Source organism: Rattus norvegicus, chromosome X (genome assembly GCF_036323735.1).
Source record: "Rattus norvegicus strain BN/NHsdMcwi chromosome X, GRCr8, whole genome shotgun sequence".
NCBI lineage: Eukaryota > Metazoa > Chordata > Mammalia > Rodentia > Muridae > Rattus > Rattus norvegicus.
In genome coordinates this window covers 90967868-90982271 of record NC_086039.1, presented here as the reverse complement: position 1 = coordinate 90982271, position 14404 = coordinate 90967868, and the positions used below count along the sequence as shown (strand labels likewise).

At 34.0% G+C, this 14404-nt stretch overlaps 1 protein-coding gene across 4 annotated transcripts in view; it reads right to left on the bottom strand.

Moving 5' to 3' along the window:
• Positions 1 to 7600: 7600 nt before the first annotated feature.
• The window catches only part of Pcdh11x (protocadherin 11 X-linked), a 695481-nt gene continuing 688677 nt past the window's right edge, over positions 7601 to 14404 (bottom strand). For 3 of the 4 annotated variants that reach the window (XM_039099733.2, XM_039099735.2, XM_039099734.2), the window contains one exon: positions 7601 to 12526. In XM_039099733.2, the coding sequence (XP_038955661.1) occupies positions 11880 to 12526 (647 nt within the window). In that variant the 3' untranslated portion in view covers positions 7601 to 11879. The remainder of the gene's footprint in view (positions 12527 to 14404) is intronic. The other variant, NM_001271228.1, reaches the window with a different exon arrangement.

Here is a 14404-nt window from a genome sequence, read left to right as displayed (position 1 = left end):
TAGTAAACAATGGTCAATAATCAGAGATCCAAATTAAAGGTACAAGTGAATCATGTGGACATATATGAGTTGGTATATACAGAAGCTGATGTTAGTATATTTTTCCAAAAGACTTGGAATTCAGATTGGCTATTTCAGAACATTTACACACAATTTATAGGAATTGGTAAACTACTATAAATAAGAAAAGAATTCAATGGGTTGTCTCTGTGGGATCAGACTGGCAAACAGGGAAGTTGAGAGCTTTTTTTTTGTCTGAAAAACCCGTATATTTATGGGAAAGGGATCTTTTGCAAGAGGACACTCAAATTAATATTCCTGCAATTTGGGAGACAGCAAATAAGGAAATTAGAAGTGATATGGTAGTTATTCCCGGGGACAGTATTGATATTCTTGATAGAGAACAAATGCAAGCTGAGTTCATGATTTAAAAAAAAAAAAAAAAAAAAGGACAAGCAGTTGTAGAAGGAGCCAATTGTACCTTAACAGAGATGCATTTTAAACAAAAAAAGGGGAGCAAAGTACCCTAGGGGCAGACTAACTAATGTGCTGTTAACTCTTGTTTCTTCTTATTGGTGAAAAAAGAACATCAGTTGAAAGGCACTGCATTTTTGGAAAAAAAAATGAGGGACTGTGCCAACCAATATATCTTAAGTTGTGTTGTAATTAGAATGGAAATCCGCAATAGTTTTAAGATGGAGACATAGTTATGCTTATGTATCTACAGTGCAAGGGCTATTCCTGGTTGTCAACTTGACTATATCTGGAATGTACAACACAGAATTGGAGGGCTCACCTGTGATCCAGATCTTGAGGAGGAAAGACACAAGTTTCTGACCTCGATCTTGGCATGGAGATCTTGAACCATAGTGGCTATGAAAAGCTTAGGTCCAGGCAAGGTAGTATATGCCTTTAATCTCAGGAGAGTAAGGCAAGGAGATCTCTGAGTTCAAGGTCAGCCTGGGACAAAACAAGTCTCAGATGGTGGTAGTAGACTCCTTTAATCCTTTAGCTAGAGAACTACACAAGAGCATTGGAAGAAGGAAGATTCACTTTTCTTTACCACTTGGATTTACTTGCTAGCACATATGCTGTAATCTACTTCGACAGAAGACCAACTGAAACAACTAGCTTTGTGGGATGGGATGGAGCAACTACTAGACTGGTGGATTTCCAGTTTACAGTTGACCATTGTTGCAGAGTTAGACTACAGACTGTAAGTCATCAGAATAAAGTCCCTCAATATAAAAAGAGAATTCATACGTTCTGTGACACTAGAGAACCCTGATTAATACATGAAGGGAATGAAAAATATGGTTACCAACAAAACTTAGAAAGATTAGATCTGACCAGGGAATACCTTTTATCATCTGAGACATGATTGTTTTCACAAAGCACATAGCCCAGGTGATTCACAGACTGTCTCCATTACTGATTTCTGAAAAACATGCATTCAAATCAATTTCAAAAGGAGTAGCCTTAAGGATTGATACACAGAGACTGGACAATGCAGAGACTGGATGAACACAGAGACTGGGCAGCAAATGCTACAACTAGCATTTTTCAAACTACCCTCCCCCAATGCCAATATAGAAATTCTTCACCACAGTTCAGCAGGAAGTAATTTTACAAAGACTGCTGCCATGGTCTCTTAAATTGGGGTGGATAATTTTGGTCATTTAATTTGTTATAACTGTTATTTTAAATGGAAGGTTATTATTGGTTATATCAGGAGTTGATAAAAATTTAAAGTCCTCTTGTTTGAATTATTGTATATTAATAGAAATCTAGGTTTTTGTTTAATAATTATATTGATAAAAATTTAATTTTTTATTTGAATTGTTTTAACTATCGTTTGACTATATCGTGCATAAGTCATTTATTTAAAATGTGATGTTTTTTACAATTATATCTATTGTGTGTAGGTTGCTAATTTTGGAGAAAATGAAAATTCTTAAACACAAAGGGGAATATGAAATAGAAATTTCTGTTTTCTTTATAGTCAGTTATACAAAATTATATTTTGCTTGTGCACAGAGGTGAAAGATGTCTTGCTAAAGCAGAAATGATAAAGTATAGAATATCTTTTTAGCAGGCACCGGTGAAAGGATGTTTTGTTATGGTGGATACATGTATGACAAAGAAGTATAAATATGACCCCATAGCAGTAGGAGAGGAGCATTGTTTTGGTTTGCTCTGCTTTGCCATTCTTCTGTAATGACATATATGTATTAGTTCACTTTACATGGTATTTTTGAGCTCCACTGTGGTAATGCTGCCATTGACAGGAACTCACCAATGAACTTCTCATGAAGTTCCTGTGACTTCTGCAGCCTCACCTTGGGCTAGTTGGTGAGTCTTCTGATTTCTTCAGGATTGAACTAAAGCTGCTGATTCATGCTTGGTGTCTTCTTGCTGAAAGGACTGAACTGCAGCTGTTGCTTTGTGTATGGTTCCTGCCTACCAAGTGGACTGGACTGTAGCTGCTGTTTCATATATGGTGTTTGCTACAGGACTGAACTGTTGACAAAAAAGATTGAGCTTGCCCTTAAAGAACTATTACTAAACAGGTCTACATCCCCCATATCTTAATCTTTTCTCTTTCACTTCCTCTGTTGGGTGGTGTTCTAGAAGAGAGGTTGAACACTTATTAAAATAGTTTATAAAAATGTATACCTAGAACATGCAATTGACTAAGAATTTTTCACTGTAGACAACCAACATCGATGCATTGAAATTAAACTGCTCCACAATTTCAATACACTTGTTTGGCTCTATAAGTGGTTTGAATGGGAACTACTACCTACCACTGGATTTATGTACTTCAACACTTGGTCACTATCTGGTGATTCAGTTTGGGGAGATTACAGAATTTTTAAAGGATAAAACCTTTCTAAGCAGAAGTATATCACTTGAGGTGGTCTTTGATACTTTATGATGTCCTCCTTTCTGTTAATTATCTCTAATTCCTCTGTATAAATAAAATGTGTCCAACGACTTTCCTCTTCCTTTATCTATACTGTTCCAGCCATTAAGGCCTCACGCTCTCTGGAACTACACATAAAGCTAAAGTTTGTATTCTACAATTTGCTTTCATTAGTAATGGTTTTATCACAGAAACAGAAAGAAAACTAGGATAGAATTTGGTAATAGAAGCAGTATATATTTTTCTGTAAGTACTGTCATGGTGATTTTAGATAGAGATTGGAAGATTTTGAAATAGAAACAAGGATGATGTCAGAGCTCAATGGGCATTACTCTTAGGATCTGGGAAGACAGTACTCCTGAGAACAAGGTGGAATGTGGAACCCCAGTGCAAATGGTTTCAGAGGAGAAAAAGGACTATTAGTAACTTGGCTAGAGTGTCCACCACAAGCTGGAAGCTGAACTTAGCTGTCTTGTTCAAATAAAACATAGACTCTTTCTCCCTGGTTCAGAGAGTATTTTAGACCAGAAATTCAATACTAATCTGCAGTAAGAAGGTCTTGAGAGGCCATTACATCAAGCTGTACATGCGAATACTGCATTCTGATGCAAACCGAAAGATGTTGTTGATGTTTGTGCCATGAAACATTTGTCAGAGAAGTTTATTCAGGTAGTGTTTGTCAAGCATAGCTTTAGTTTTGAATTAGGCTGATCTTTCTTCACTATGATCCTCTTCCTCATTAAATGAGAATGCATATTCTGTGTATGTTGTACATATATAATATAATTCCTTATATTATTTTATTTAAAAAGGGTCAAATTAAAGGGATTAACTTAAGTTTCAAAATTGACTTTATATTTGGGATGTTTAAACTGTTAATGACATTTGGAGATTTTGAAAGTGGACTTAATGCATTTTGCATCATGAGACAATCTTAAGCCTAAGATGGCTAGACACGATAGATTGAATAAGCAGTATCTCCCATGGGCTAATATGTTTGGAAACATGCCTCCCAGTTTATTTTGCTGTTTTGGGAGCTCAAGGCACTGTATGGTTGTGTGAGTTTGCTGGAAGAAATCTTTTACTTGAAGTGATTTTGTGCATTAATAGCTTTACCCAGCTTCATGTTGTATTTCTCTGCTTTCTATAGATAAAGATGTGATTAGTCTATTTTCTCACAATATGATCATGTGCTCAGAGTCTCTTAGTCTTTTATATATACCTCATATAGTCTAAGTACCTTTATTTTGGCAACATATGTCAAAACTTCCAAATGCTCTAATAGTTCTGTAATGGGAAAGATTTTTACAACACATTCAAGTTTAGTGATATGAGTCAAAACTATTAACTAGTTTTATCTCCTTTATTATTAAGTTTTACCTCCTTTACCCTAGATATACAATTTTTACACATATATTGCATAGAAATAATTATTTCTATTGATGTCAAAAATATGTTTTCATCTCACCTGACAAATGTAAGAAAAAATTGAGAGAAAAGATAAGTGTTTATCATTTGATTAAATTATTTCTTGTGGCATGTGCTTATAGTATATAGAAAAATGGTTCTTGATACTGTTAAATGAGCATTATATTAATAAATTCCATTGCATTTCATAAAAATTCTGGCCCAGAAAAATATAAAATCATATGCATTATAATTTTGTATCTAAAACAATTTTCACACTTAAGAGACCAGTTAATAATGTACTAGTAAATATTTATATTGTTGTCTTGTGCTACAATTTTTTTCTACAACTGTTAACCATTTTTATAGAAGTATTCTGGTTTATAAAGAGTCTGTTTCCTCTCCTACATTACGTTTATTAACTATTCATTTTTAGTGTGTTTACGTTTGTGGTTTGTATATGTATCACTGCATCTTCTCAAGTGTGTGGGTACATGAGTGTATGTGCACATATGATTTGTTGGCCAAATGTTGAAGCCAAGTGTCTTCTTCAATCACTTTTCGCCTATATATTGAGATAGGATCTCTGATGAACTCACTGATCAGATATTCTATTCAGATAGTTTGCTTTTTTTGATTCTCTGACTCTCTCATTCCATCCTTTTCTCTCCATCCCTCCCCCATTCCCTCTCTTCTCTCTCTCTCTCTCTCTCTCTCTCTCTCTCTCTCTCTCTCTCTCTCTCTTTCTCTCTCTCCCCCTTTCTCCCCTGCAGTGAAATTACAGGTCATCTGTTTAGTTCACCCAGGATTTGTTTGGGCACTGGGACCCAATGCTGAGGATCTATGATTTCATAGCAAAAGGTTTACCCCACACATCCTTTCCAGTAGTCACTAAGTGTGAAATTCATCTGTACTTGATGTATGGTACCAAATATCCAATTAATTTAGATAAAAATTTAATTAAAGAATAAATTAATAATGTTCTTTTTGGACAGTGTTTCTTTATTAACAATATCTGTCAAATTGCCTATAATCGTTGAATTTGAACTTCAAATCACCAATTACTATAAATCATATACTAATCCATTGCCTATTGCAATTAGTTAGCTCTATACAACTCTGAAGCAAATAAAACATGCTAATGTGATACAATATGATTGAGAAAGGTATTTAAAATGTCCCTTGAAATTCTCTACCACAAAACACATAATCCCAGGTTAGCTAGGAGGAAATATCTAGAAAAATAATTTGTAAATGAAGACCATTATACTGCATCTCTGATCAGTACTCCTCCAATTGGTCAAAGTCATTATTGACAAGAAAAATATCACAGTGTAGACGATCCTAGAAGAAAAATGTCAACTAAATGTTATATGGAATCTTGAATTTGTTTTTGCACTTTATCTTTTTGAAGGTCATTGAATAACAATAAGTATAAATACAACATATATTTGGATAGAGAATAATGTACTAATGTCATTATATATCAATTATAATAAGTACATCATAGGAAAAGTGTAAAATATTGAATACTTGGCAATTGAATTATTATGGCAATTTTATGAGTGTAAATAAAAGGCATTCTAAACTGAATTATAATGGACATACATTAATAAGTGAACCAAATTTAGAGTGTAGAAAATTAAACTCTCTTTGTATATATTTTGCATGTCTTTCTTCATATCAATCTCGACAATATTTGGGAAGATGAGAAAGTAATTAAGTCTATTCACAAGTTTAACTTTAGTTTCTTTCATGTAGTTATTAATGATCAGATTTTTAAAAAAATATTATTTACTTTTAGTTATATGAGCACATGGTAGCTATCTTCAGACACACACCAGAAGAGTACATCAGATACCTCTACAGATGATTGTGAGCCACCATGTAATTGCTAGGAATTGAACACAGGACCGCCACAAGAGCAGGCAGTACTTTTAACCACAGAGCCATCACTCCAGCCCCGATCAGATGCTTTAACTACCTCTGGTATTTTTTACCCAAAAGACAGACATAACCCATTGTTTCATGATTGATTTACATTTGCTATGGTATGTTTTCTTTTTTTAAAGTGTCATTATCATAAAATTTATAATGTAAAAATTTGAATTGAGAATAATTCAGTTTTGACTTGTGTTAGCACTTAGCGAGAATGAATAAAATAATTTCCTGGTAATGGAAAATATGTGAGAAGAAAAGCAATAAAGCTAGACTATAATTCTGTTATTTTTATTTTATAACTAATATAAAAATGTCAATAATATATATTTATTGATACTGTGCATCTAGATAGGTGTCCTTTCCATTAAACTAAACAGAAAGTAAAACAAGAGGGATGCCATTTTGTTCCTCAAATGCTTGCAATATTCTCAATACATTTTAACCTGGATCATCTATGATTGAATATAGATATCTCCGTGTCATTGATTTGTAAAATAATGTAATTGACATAATTTTGATTAGTAATTGTATCTATTCTTTTCACTGGAAAAAGGTGGTTTGGAAGCAGTAAAATGTTTGACAATTTTACAAATCGATTAAAATAATATTTAAATAAAAGAACATCTATTGTAAGATAAGTGTCTTCAGTATCTGACAGGAATCATGAACCCTGGAAATTTCACTTCTTTGGTCATCTAAAGAGGAGTTGCACAATGATGACACCATTTAGTATGCCAGTGTGTATAGGGTAAATCTAATAAGCTCTTAATCATTCATAAAAAACTATGGGCAATTAATGGCTGCTGAAGGAGTTAAAAAGAGTCTTTTCCAGTGACAGCCACCTGATAGGCTATCCAACTTATATCATCCATATAAGTAACACTAAATACTAACAGATAGTATGGTGTGTGTGTGTGTGTGTGTGTGTGTGTGTGTGTGTGTGTGTGTGCATTTGCATGTGTGTATGAAGATAAAAAAGAGCTCATAAGTATGAAAGGAGGTGGGAGAGAATAGAGCAGTAAGAATTAAAAAACACAGGGTAGATATGATCCACGTATGAAGTTCTCAGTAGAAATAACACAAACTAGCATGATATAGCCTGTTATGCCATAGAAAACTTAAAATGTATCACCATCAACTTTATAATTCAATTGTCATTTATGTAAACTTAAAAACAAATTTAATATAAAAGAAAAACAAAAACAAAACTATTGTCACTATTTTGGCATTCCTGGTGTTTGATCCCAGGGACGCATATATGATAGGAAAGTGTGCCAGTTTAGATTTTTGAATTTTGGATTCACAAAACCACATAATAAAACATAATTATTTCTCATAACTACTTTATTAATATCGATATTTATGAATAAGAAAACATGCAATACAGAACTGGAAATAGAACAATTAATACACAGTTGCCACTGGACTACATACTGCCATACTGGTCCAAAAAATATCCAATCTTTCACTTCCAAAGCATCCCATACTTTAGGATACTGTTCATTTTTAGAAGCTGTATGATGTCACAGAGGAGGAGTCTTCCCCAATACAAGCATAAATACACAGTTCAAAATTTTCAAATATTTTAAGCAGGGACAGCATAAAATTTCACAAATATTATTCTTAAAATTAGCATATACAATCACAAAACAATTGCCTTCTTTTTTAAATTTGTGCACACACATTTTTATGAGCAGCCTTTCTTCTCCAGTCTTACTGTTGTGAACTTACAGTGCTTATAACAATCATATTTATGGAAAGCACATGGGTGGTTACTGTAAGAAAACTACTGTGAATGAATATATTAAGTTTGCTGTATAAGAGTCTGTAATGTGATAATTGGCACATGTTATAAAAAAAGTCTCTGTCTTTATATAGTCAGTTCCTCTGCTCCCATAAGATGCAGGCCAATTGGGCCACTTGGAAATACCAAAAATAGTCCCCTACAATTGTGAGAAAAATTTTCACTTCAGTAATTAAAACTTGGCTAACAAAAATAAAAAGATAATAAAACAAAGTATAACTATCATGAATCATAAATCAGAAGAATGCAAAGGAAATCATAGCTTTATAAATGTAATTGGCTATATCCACATTATGCCTTAATAAAATATTAAAAAAAAACTTCAAATATGCTTAGGGATAAATGCTATGTAATTTACTCAAGACTGAAAGTGATCTTTTTGTATATGACATGATTGCATTTTAAAGACTGCCCAATTTAGTATCTATTTAGTTTACTATTTTACCATTTTAATGAAAGTGTGTGACAAACATTAGTTTGAGAAGGCAGAAGCTCTTCATACTGTCACCATTGCACGATAGCACTCATCATTTAACAATATATTTTCTAACAAAATTTGTGAAACTAAAAATAAAATGTTAAATTACTAAATGAGACTACATAAAATTTACTCTCTAAATTGTTTACATTGTTTGTATCATATGTAAAAGTTAGTTTTAATACACTGACACAGTATTAGTTAAAACTTGGAGATAAAGTTCGAGAAACAAATGTATATGTATTTAGCACATGAGATACCCAGTGTTTGAATACAATTACAAGTGTGTATATTAAAGCTATAGCTAGAAAATTAATAGTCACCTTTTAACAGAATATGGTCACAATATAGAATAATCAGTCTGGAAAACATGAAAATACCATAAGTTCAAATAACATCAAATCTTTCTCTTTTTCTTAGGGAAACATTTTTTGATTGATGGTATATTTTGATATCTTGCAGTTCTAGGAGGACATAGTTTGCTTTTCAGAAGAACCACTTTTGAGCTTTGTCAACTTATAGCTCTGTCCATCCATTCAAGGAAATACTTTATAATGTGATGAGAAAGATCTCACCAAATCTTCAGCCATGAAAGCTTCTTGTTTTCAAGGCTATACCTAGTGGAAGCTAAGAAAGAGAATGCATAGGGGAGAAGAACTGGGCTCACACCCCTTGCCTCTTTGGCTTTGCTCAGCCTGCTTCCAGTCAACATCTCTCTGATCTAAAACCAGAAGAGAGTGCCCAGTCATTTAATTTCCTAAACACTGTCTAAGTCTGATTATAAAACCAGATTTAGAAAGGGCAACAAAAGCATATCTGTTCATTCCTAAATTTATAGGAAAGGTATCAATACTTCACAAATTGTTAAACATAAGGATATAAGAGATTCCTTAGTAATTCAGTAAGTCTCATAATCAGGAAAAATCTCAATTTCCTATTTCATATTCCCATTAATAAAATAAGCATCCAGGTTTCTGGTGAACTATTTATTTAAAATATTTACCTTCAATTTCAAACTTCTTTCAAGTTTGTATCTATGAATATGAATGGAACTATACTAATTATGGAAGAAAGTATATAAATAATTAAAACAAAAATTCTCACTAACACAATTTTGTTTTTTTTTTCTTTTTCTATTTTGTATATGTGTGTTGAGAGGACAAACAGCAGTCTAACTCTACTGGAAGCACTGATTTTGTCATTCTGGGTTTCTTTATCTTCCCCAGGTTTAGAATTTTTATTAACAACAATAATAACAATATCAATACATATACATGATCTTATTTCAATAAAGTTTCAAACACCATCAATATTTTGGGGGTTTTGTGCACCTGGAAATCCAGCATGCCTCAAATCCCTGGAACCACTAACAAACACAAAGAAGGACAAAGTAAATATACTAATTAATTTGAAATTTCACTAATTAAACTCTAGGTGTTAAAGGTTAAGTTATTCTATACACCAAATCATATACAATCTAGTGAGCTTCACAAGGGAAACAATATATTCTCAAAACGCTAACCTGTCGGGCACACAAAGGAAAACTTTTATCAACAATGAGAAAAACTTTTATCAACAATCATTGAAAAACATTACTAATGAAATTATACATTTACCACAGTTTATATTACAACATTTACACACAATTTAATCATAAATTACATAATTTCAAGTTACACATTACAAAGTCTACATCTAATTTAATCAACACGAAATATTCTGGACCCCCCCAAACCAAACAGTAATTAATTCTTGATTTAGTATGATACTGAAATAAGACATTTTTCTTGATTTTGTTATGAGGGTAAATTAAATTTGTGATGTTTCTCTAAATTTGTGAAATGTGCACACAAAAGATGATGGCCAGTTAACTAGACAAAACAGAAATTAATGTGTAGACAACAAATGGAAACTGATGTTTACTATGGATACTACTGTATTCTTTGCTTATAATGTATTCTTGTCATATGTGAAATTTTGTTGTTCAGTGTATGTTACTGGGGTATTTCTTATCTACCCCAAGAAGCAGTCATGAACCGTATTTCTCCCTCTGCACATCTCCTTGAAATTCAGTGCTGTAATACATTTGGTAGAATTAGAATTAAGTCTCTTGAAAAGTTCTTTCCTGACTTTCATTTTTTTTCAGTAGTTTTCTTCAGTAAGTTGAGCTAGATTGATAAAAATAATCCCTTAGCCTTATATCCTTAGTATGGGGTTTTATAAACAATTTGTCTGTTCTTTTTACTAAGGATTTTTCAGTAAAAGCCATTGGGCTGTCAAATCAATATTTAAATCATTCCGATTATCTTTAAAATAGTACTTTGCAGTAATAGTTTTAAGTAAATTTATTGACCCTATCCACTTTTTTTGTGACTTTTATATACAAGTTCCAGAAGATAAATACTGAATTTGTATTGGGATATAGGCTTACCATGGCATATACAATAGTATTTCTGATGTACTTTACAATATACTACAAAAATATATAAATATAAAAAAAAGCACAGGCCCATTCTGGCTGATAGATGCCTAATATGGGCATAGCTATTGCACTTCAATGTCTCGAACTCTACTAAAGAGTAGAGAAATAGGTTGAAACCTAGATCTGTACAGTCTATATATGTTCTTTTTGAAAAAAATCTATATACAAATTATATCAATATATTCTTGAAACAAAGGTAGAAAACATAAAAAACAGGGATAGAGACAAAAACTGTAAAAGATTTTATTTACACCCCCTACTGTACAGTTTTGAATGTAGAAATATGGACAATAAGAAACTAAACGCAACTAAGATAAAGAAAACAAAAGGTGAACAAAAATGCTATAGAACTGTCTCATAATTTTATCTGAAAGAATATTTACAAAAAAAACTAAAGGCAAATTTGGAAAAAAACAGACAAACAAAAGGTAAACTTAGAAAATCAGATATTGGCCAATTTCCCACTAACTACATAATGAAGCCACAAAAATCACAAAAGAAGAAATCAGTAATATTGCACATGGTGGTAAAAAATAAAAAAATTATCAGAGTACATCAGAAATATTATATACTACCTATTAATTTCTGTCATGATAAGCCTTTCTGTACATAGGAATATAAATTCTTTATTTACTTCTTTTGAAAATTCACAGTCCAAATTAAATTTTAAATGTATTTTGTTATCTTTTGACTAAGGGTCTAGCTCTAGTCTTATTCTGGTATTTGTTTCTATTTACACAGTTATTTACAAGTCTCTTAATTTGGAATATTCATTAAAATTGAATGGTAATCTTTGAGTATATATACATCTTGTTCAAACTGTGAAGTTTCCAAACAGGCATTACAAGGGATGTTCCTCCATGATGGGAGAATCACCTCTTGAGGCTCTGGCCTGTTTACCTGAAGTAAAGGTGGTCAAAGGAATGACTTTAATTGAGTCATCATCTGGATGAAGTCTTTCAGCCATGGTGTAAAACTGAGCTCTCGTACTACCCTGTACTCCCTGATCAATAGGATGTGTTCCATCTGCTCCTGCACCCTGCACCCATCCTTGCTGTAAACCCATTGGTGGTTGTGCCTGAGTGTGACGGAGTGTGGCAGCCTGTGGCAGAGGAGGACTGCGGTGAATTACCACAGCCTGTACCAGAGTTGGGCTGTAGCAGACTGCAGAGGCCTGTGCTGGTGGTGAGCTATGACGGAGTACGGTAGCCTGTACTGGTGGAGGGCTGTGGCACAGGGCAATAGCCTGGGTCACAGGAGGACTGTGGCAGATAGCAACAGTCTGTGTCACTGGAGGGCTGCAGCGACGAACTGATGAATGGGTCCTGGGTGGACTGTGGCAGATAGCAGAAGTCTTTATCTGTGAAGGAGTAGGATTGGTCAGCGAAGCTGGCATCCAGCAGGAGTCAGAGTGGCCCAGGATGAGGCATTCTTGAGTGCAGGTGTCAGAGGCTTCTTCCACAGTTGGCTGCACTGTTATTTCTGCAGCTGTCAGGGTAAAGAAAACAAAACGAAATAATTTATTGTCATCTACATAAAATAAGTCATATCTAATTGAAAAGTTGGCAGTCTGTTTAAAAATATTGGAGGCTTCCAGTCGCTTTATAATTAATACCCAGTTATCAGCAAATATTTCTAAAGTCACATAAAGAGCAGGGAGGGGATAAATGGGTGGAGACAAGCAACTGTAAGAAATGAAAAGATAAAAAACAGAATGAAAATATTTGCAGACTATCAATGTATATACACAATGGATGAGAAATCCCAATAGGAAAAAATAAAAGTATATGGGTGAAGTTTAAAGTGATAAAAGATGGGATTGGCAGTCCATAACATATGCAGGTTGAATAACATATCCTTATGCAAATGCTAAAGTTATAGGAATGATAAACTGATCGATGCTTTCCATGCTTTGGCAATGAAGGAAGTCTAGACTAACAGAGGCAGCAGAAAGAAACTCTATTACTGATGCTATACCTATTTTAAGATGCATGAAACAATTTTCAAAGTGTATGGGAATATAAAGAATGAAGTTTATTGTAAGTACACCGTAACTGTCTTCGTTCGCACCAGAAGAAGACATCACATCCCATTACAGATGGTTATGAGCTACCATGTGGTTGCTGGGAATTGAACTCAGGACCTCTGGAAGAGCAGTCAGTGCTCTTAACCACTAAGCCATCTCTCTAGCCCCCCCAAAAGAATGAGGTTTATTGTATATAAATATAGAAATAGCAATGAGTGTTCACCAAGTAGCAACAAATGCTTTATATTTAATTCCTATCTGGCTCTAATTCAAAATAGTTCTAGTGAAATAGTACTGGAGGCAATATACATATTCTTTGAAAACTTATACTTTGTCATATTTTAACTTTCTTTTTTTATTGGATATTTTAAATTTACATTTCAAGCATTATTCCCTTTTCTCGTTTCCCGTCCATAAGCCACCTATCTCCTCCCATTTCCCTTCTTGTATCAGGGTGTTCCCCCTCCCCAACCATGCCCCCCTCCCACCTCCATGTCCTGATGCTACCCTATGCTGGGGGTGGGGGTTGTCCAGCCTTGTCAGGATCAAGGGCTTCTCCTACCATTGGAGCCCAACAAGGCCATCCTCTCCTACACATGCAACTGCAGCCATTTCCCACTCCATGTGTAGTCTTAGGGGAGTTATTTAGTTCTGGGAGCTCTGGTTGTTGGTATTGTTGTTAATATCGGGATGCAAGCCCCTTAAGCTCCTTCAATCCTTTCTCTAATTCTTCCAACTGGGACCCCATTCTTAGTTCAATTGTTTGCTGATAACATGTGCCTCTGCATTTGTCACACTCTGTCTAAGCCTTTCAGAAGACAGATGTATCAGGCTCCTGTCAGCATGCACTTCTTGACTTCATCAAAATTGTATAGTTTTGGTGACTATATATAGATCGAATTACCAGGTGGGACAGGCTCTGAATGGCCATTCCTTCAATCTCTGCTCCAAACTTTGTCTCTATAATTCCTCCTATGAATATTTTTGGTCTCCCCTTTAAGAAGGACAGAAGCATCTGCACTTTGTGTCATCCTTATTGAGATTCATGTCGTCTGTGGATTGTATCAGGTAATTTGAGTTTAGGCTAATATCCACTTATCAGTGAGTTTATGCCATGTGTGGTTGTTTTGTGACTGGGTTACCTCACTCAGAATGACACTTTCTAGTTCCATCCATTTGCCTATGAATCTCATGAAGTCAAAGTTTTTGATAACTGAGTAGTACTGCATTGTGTAATGTACCATATTTTCTGTATCTATTCCTTTGTTGAAGGGCATCTGGGTTCTTTCCAGCATCTGGCTATTATAAATAAGGCTGCTATGAACATAGTGGAACATGTA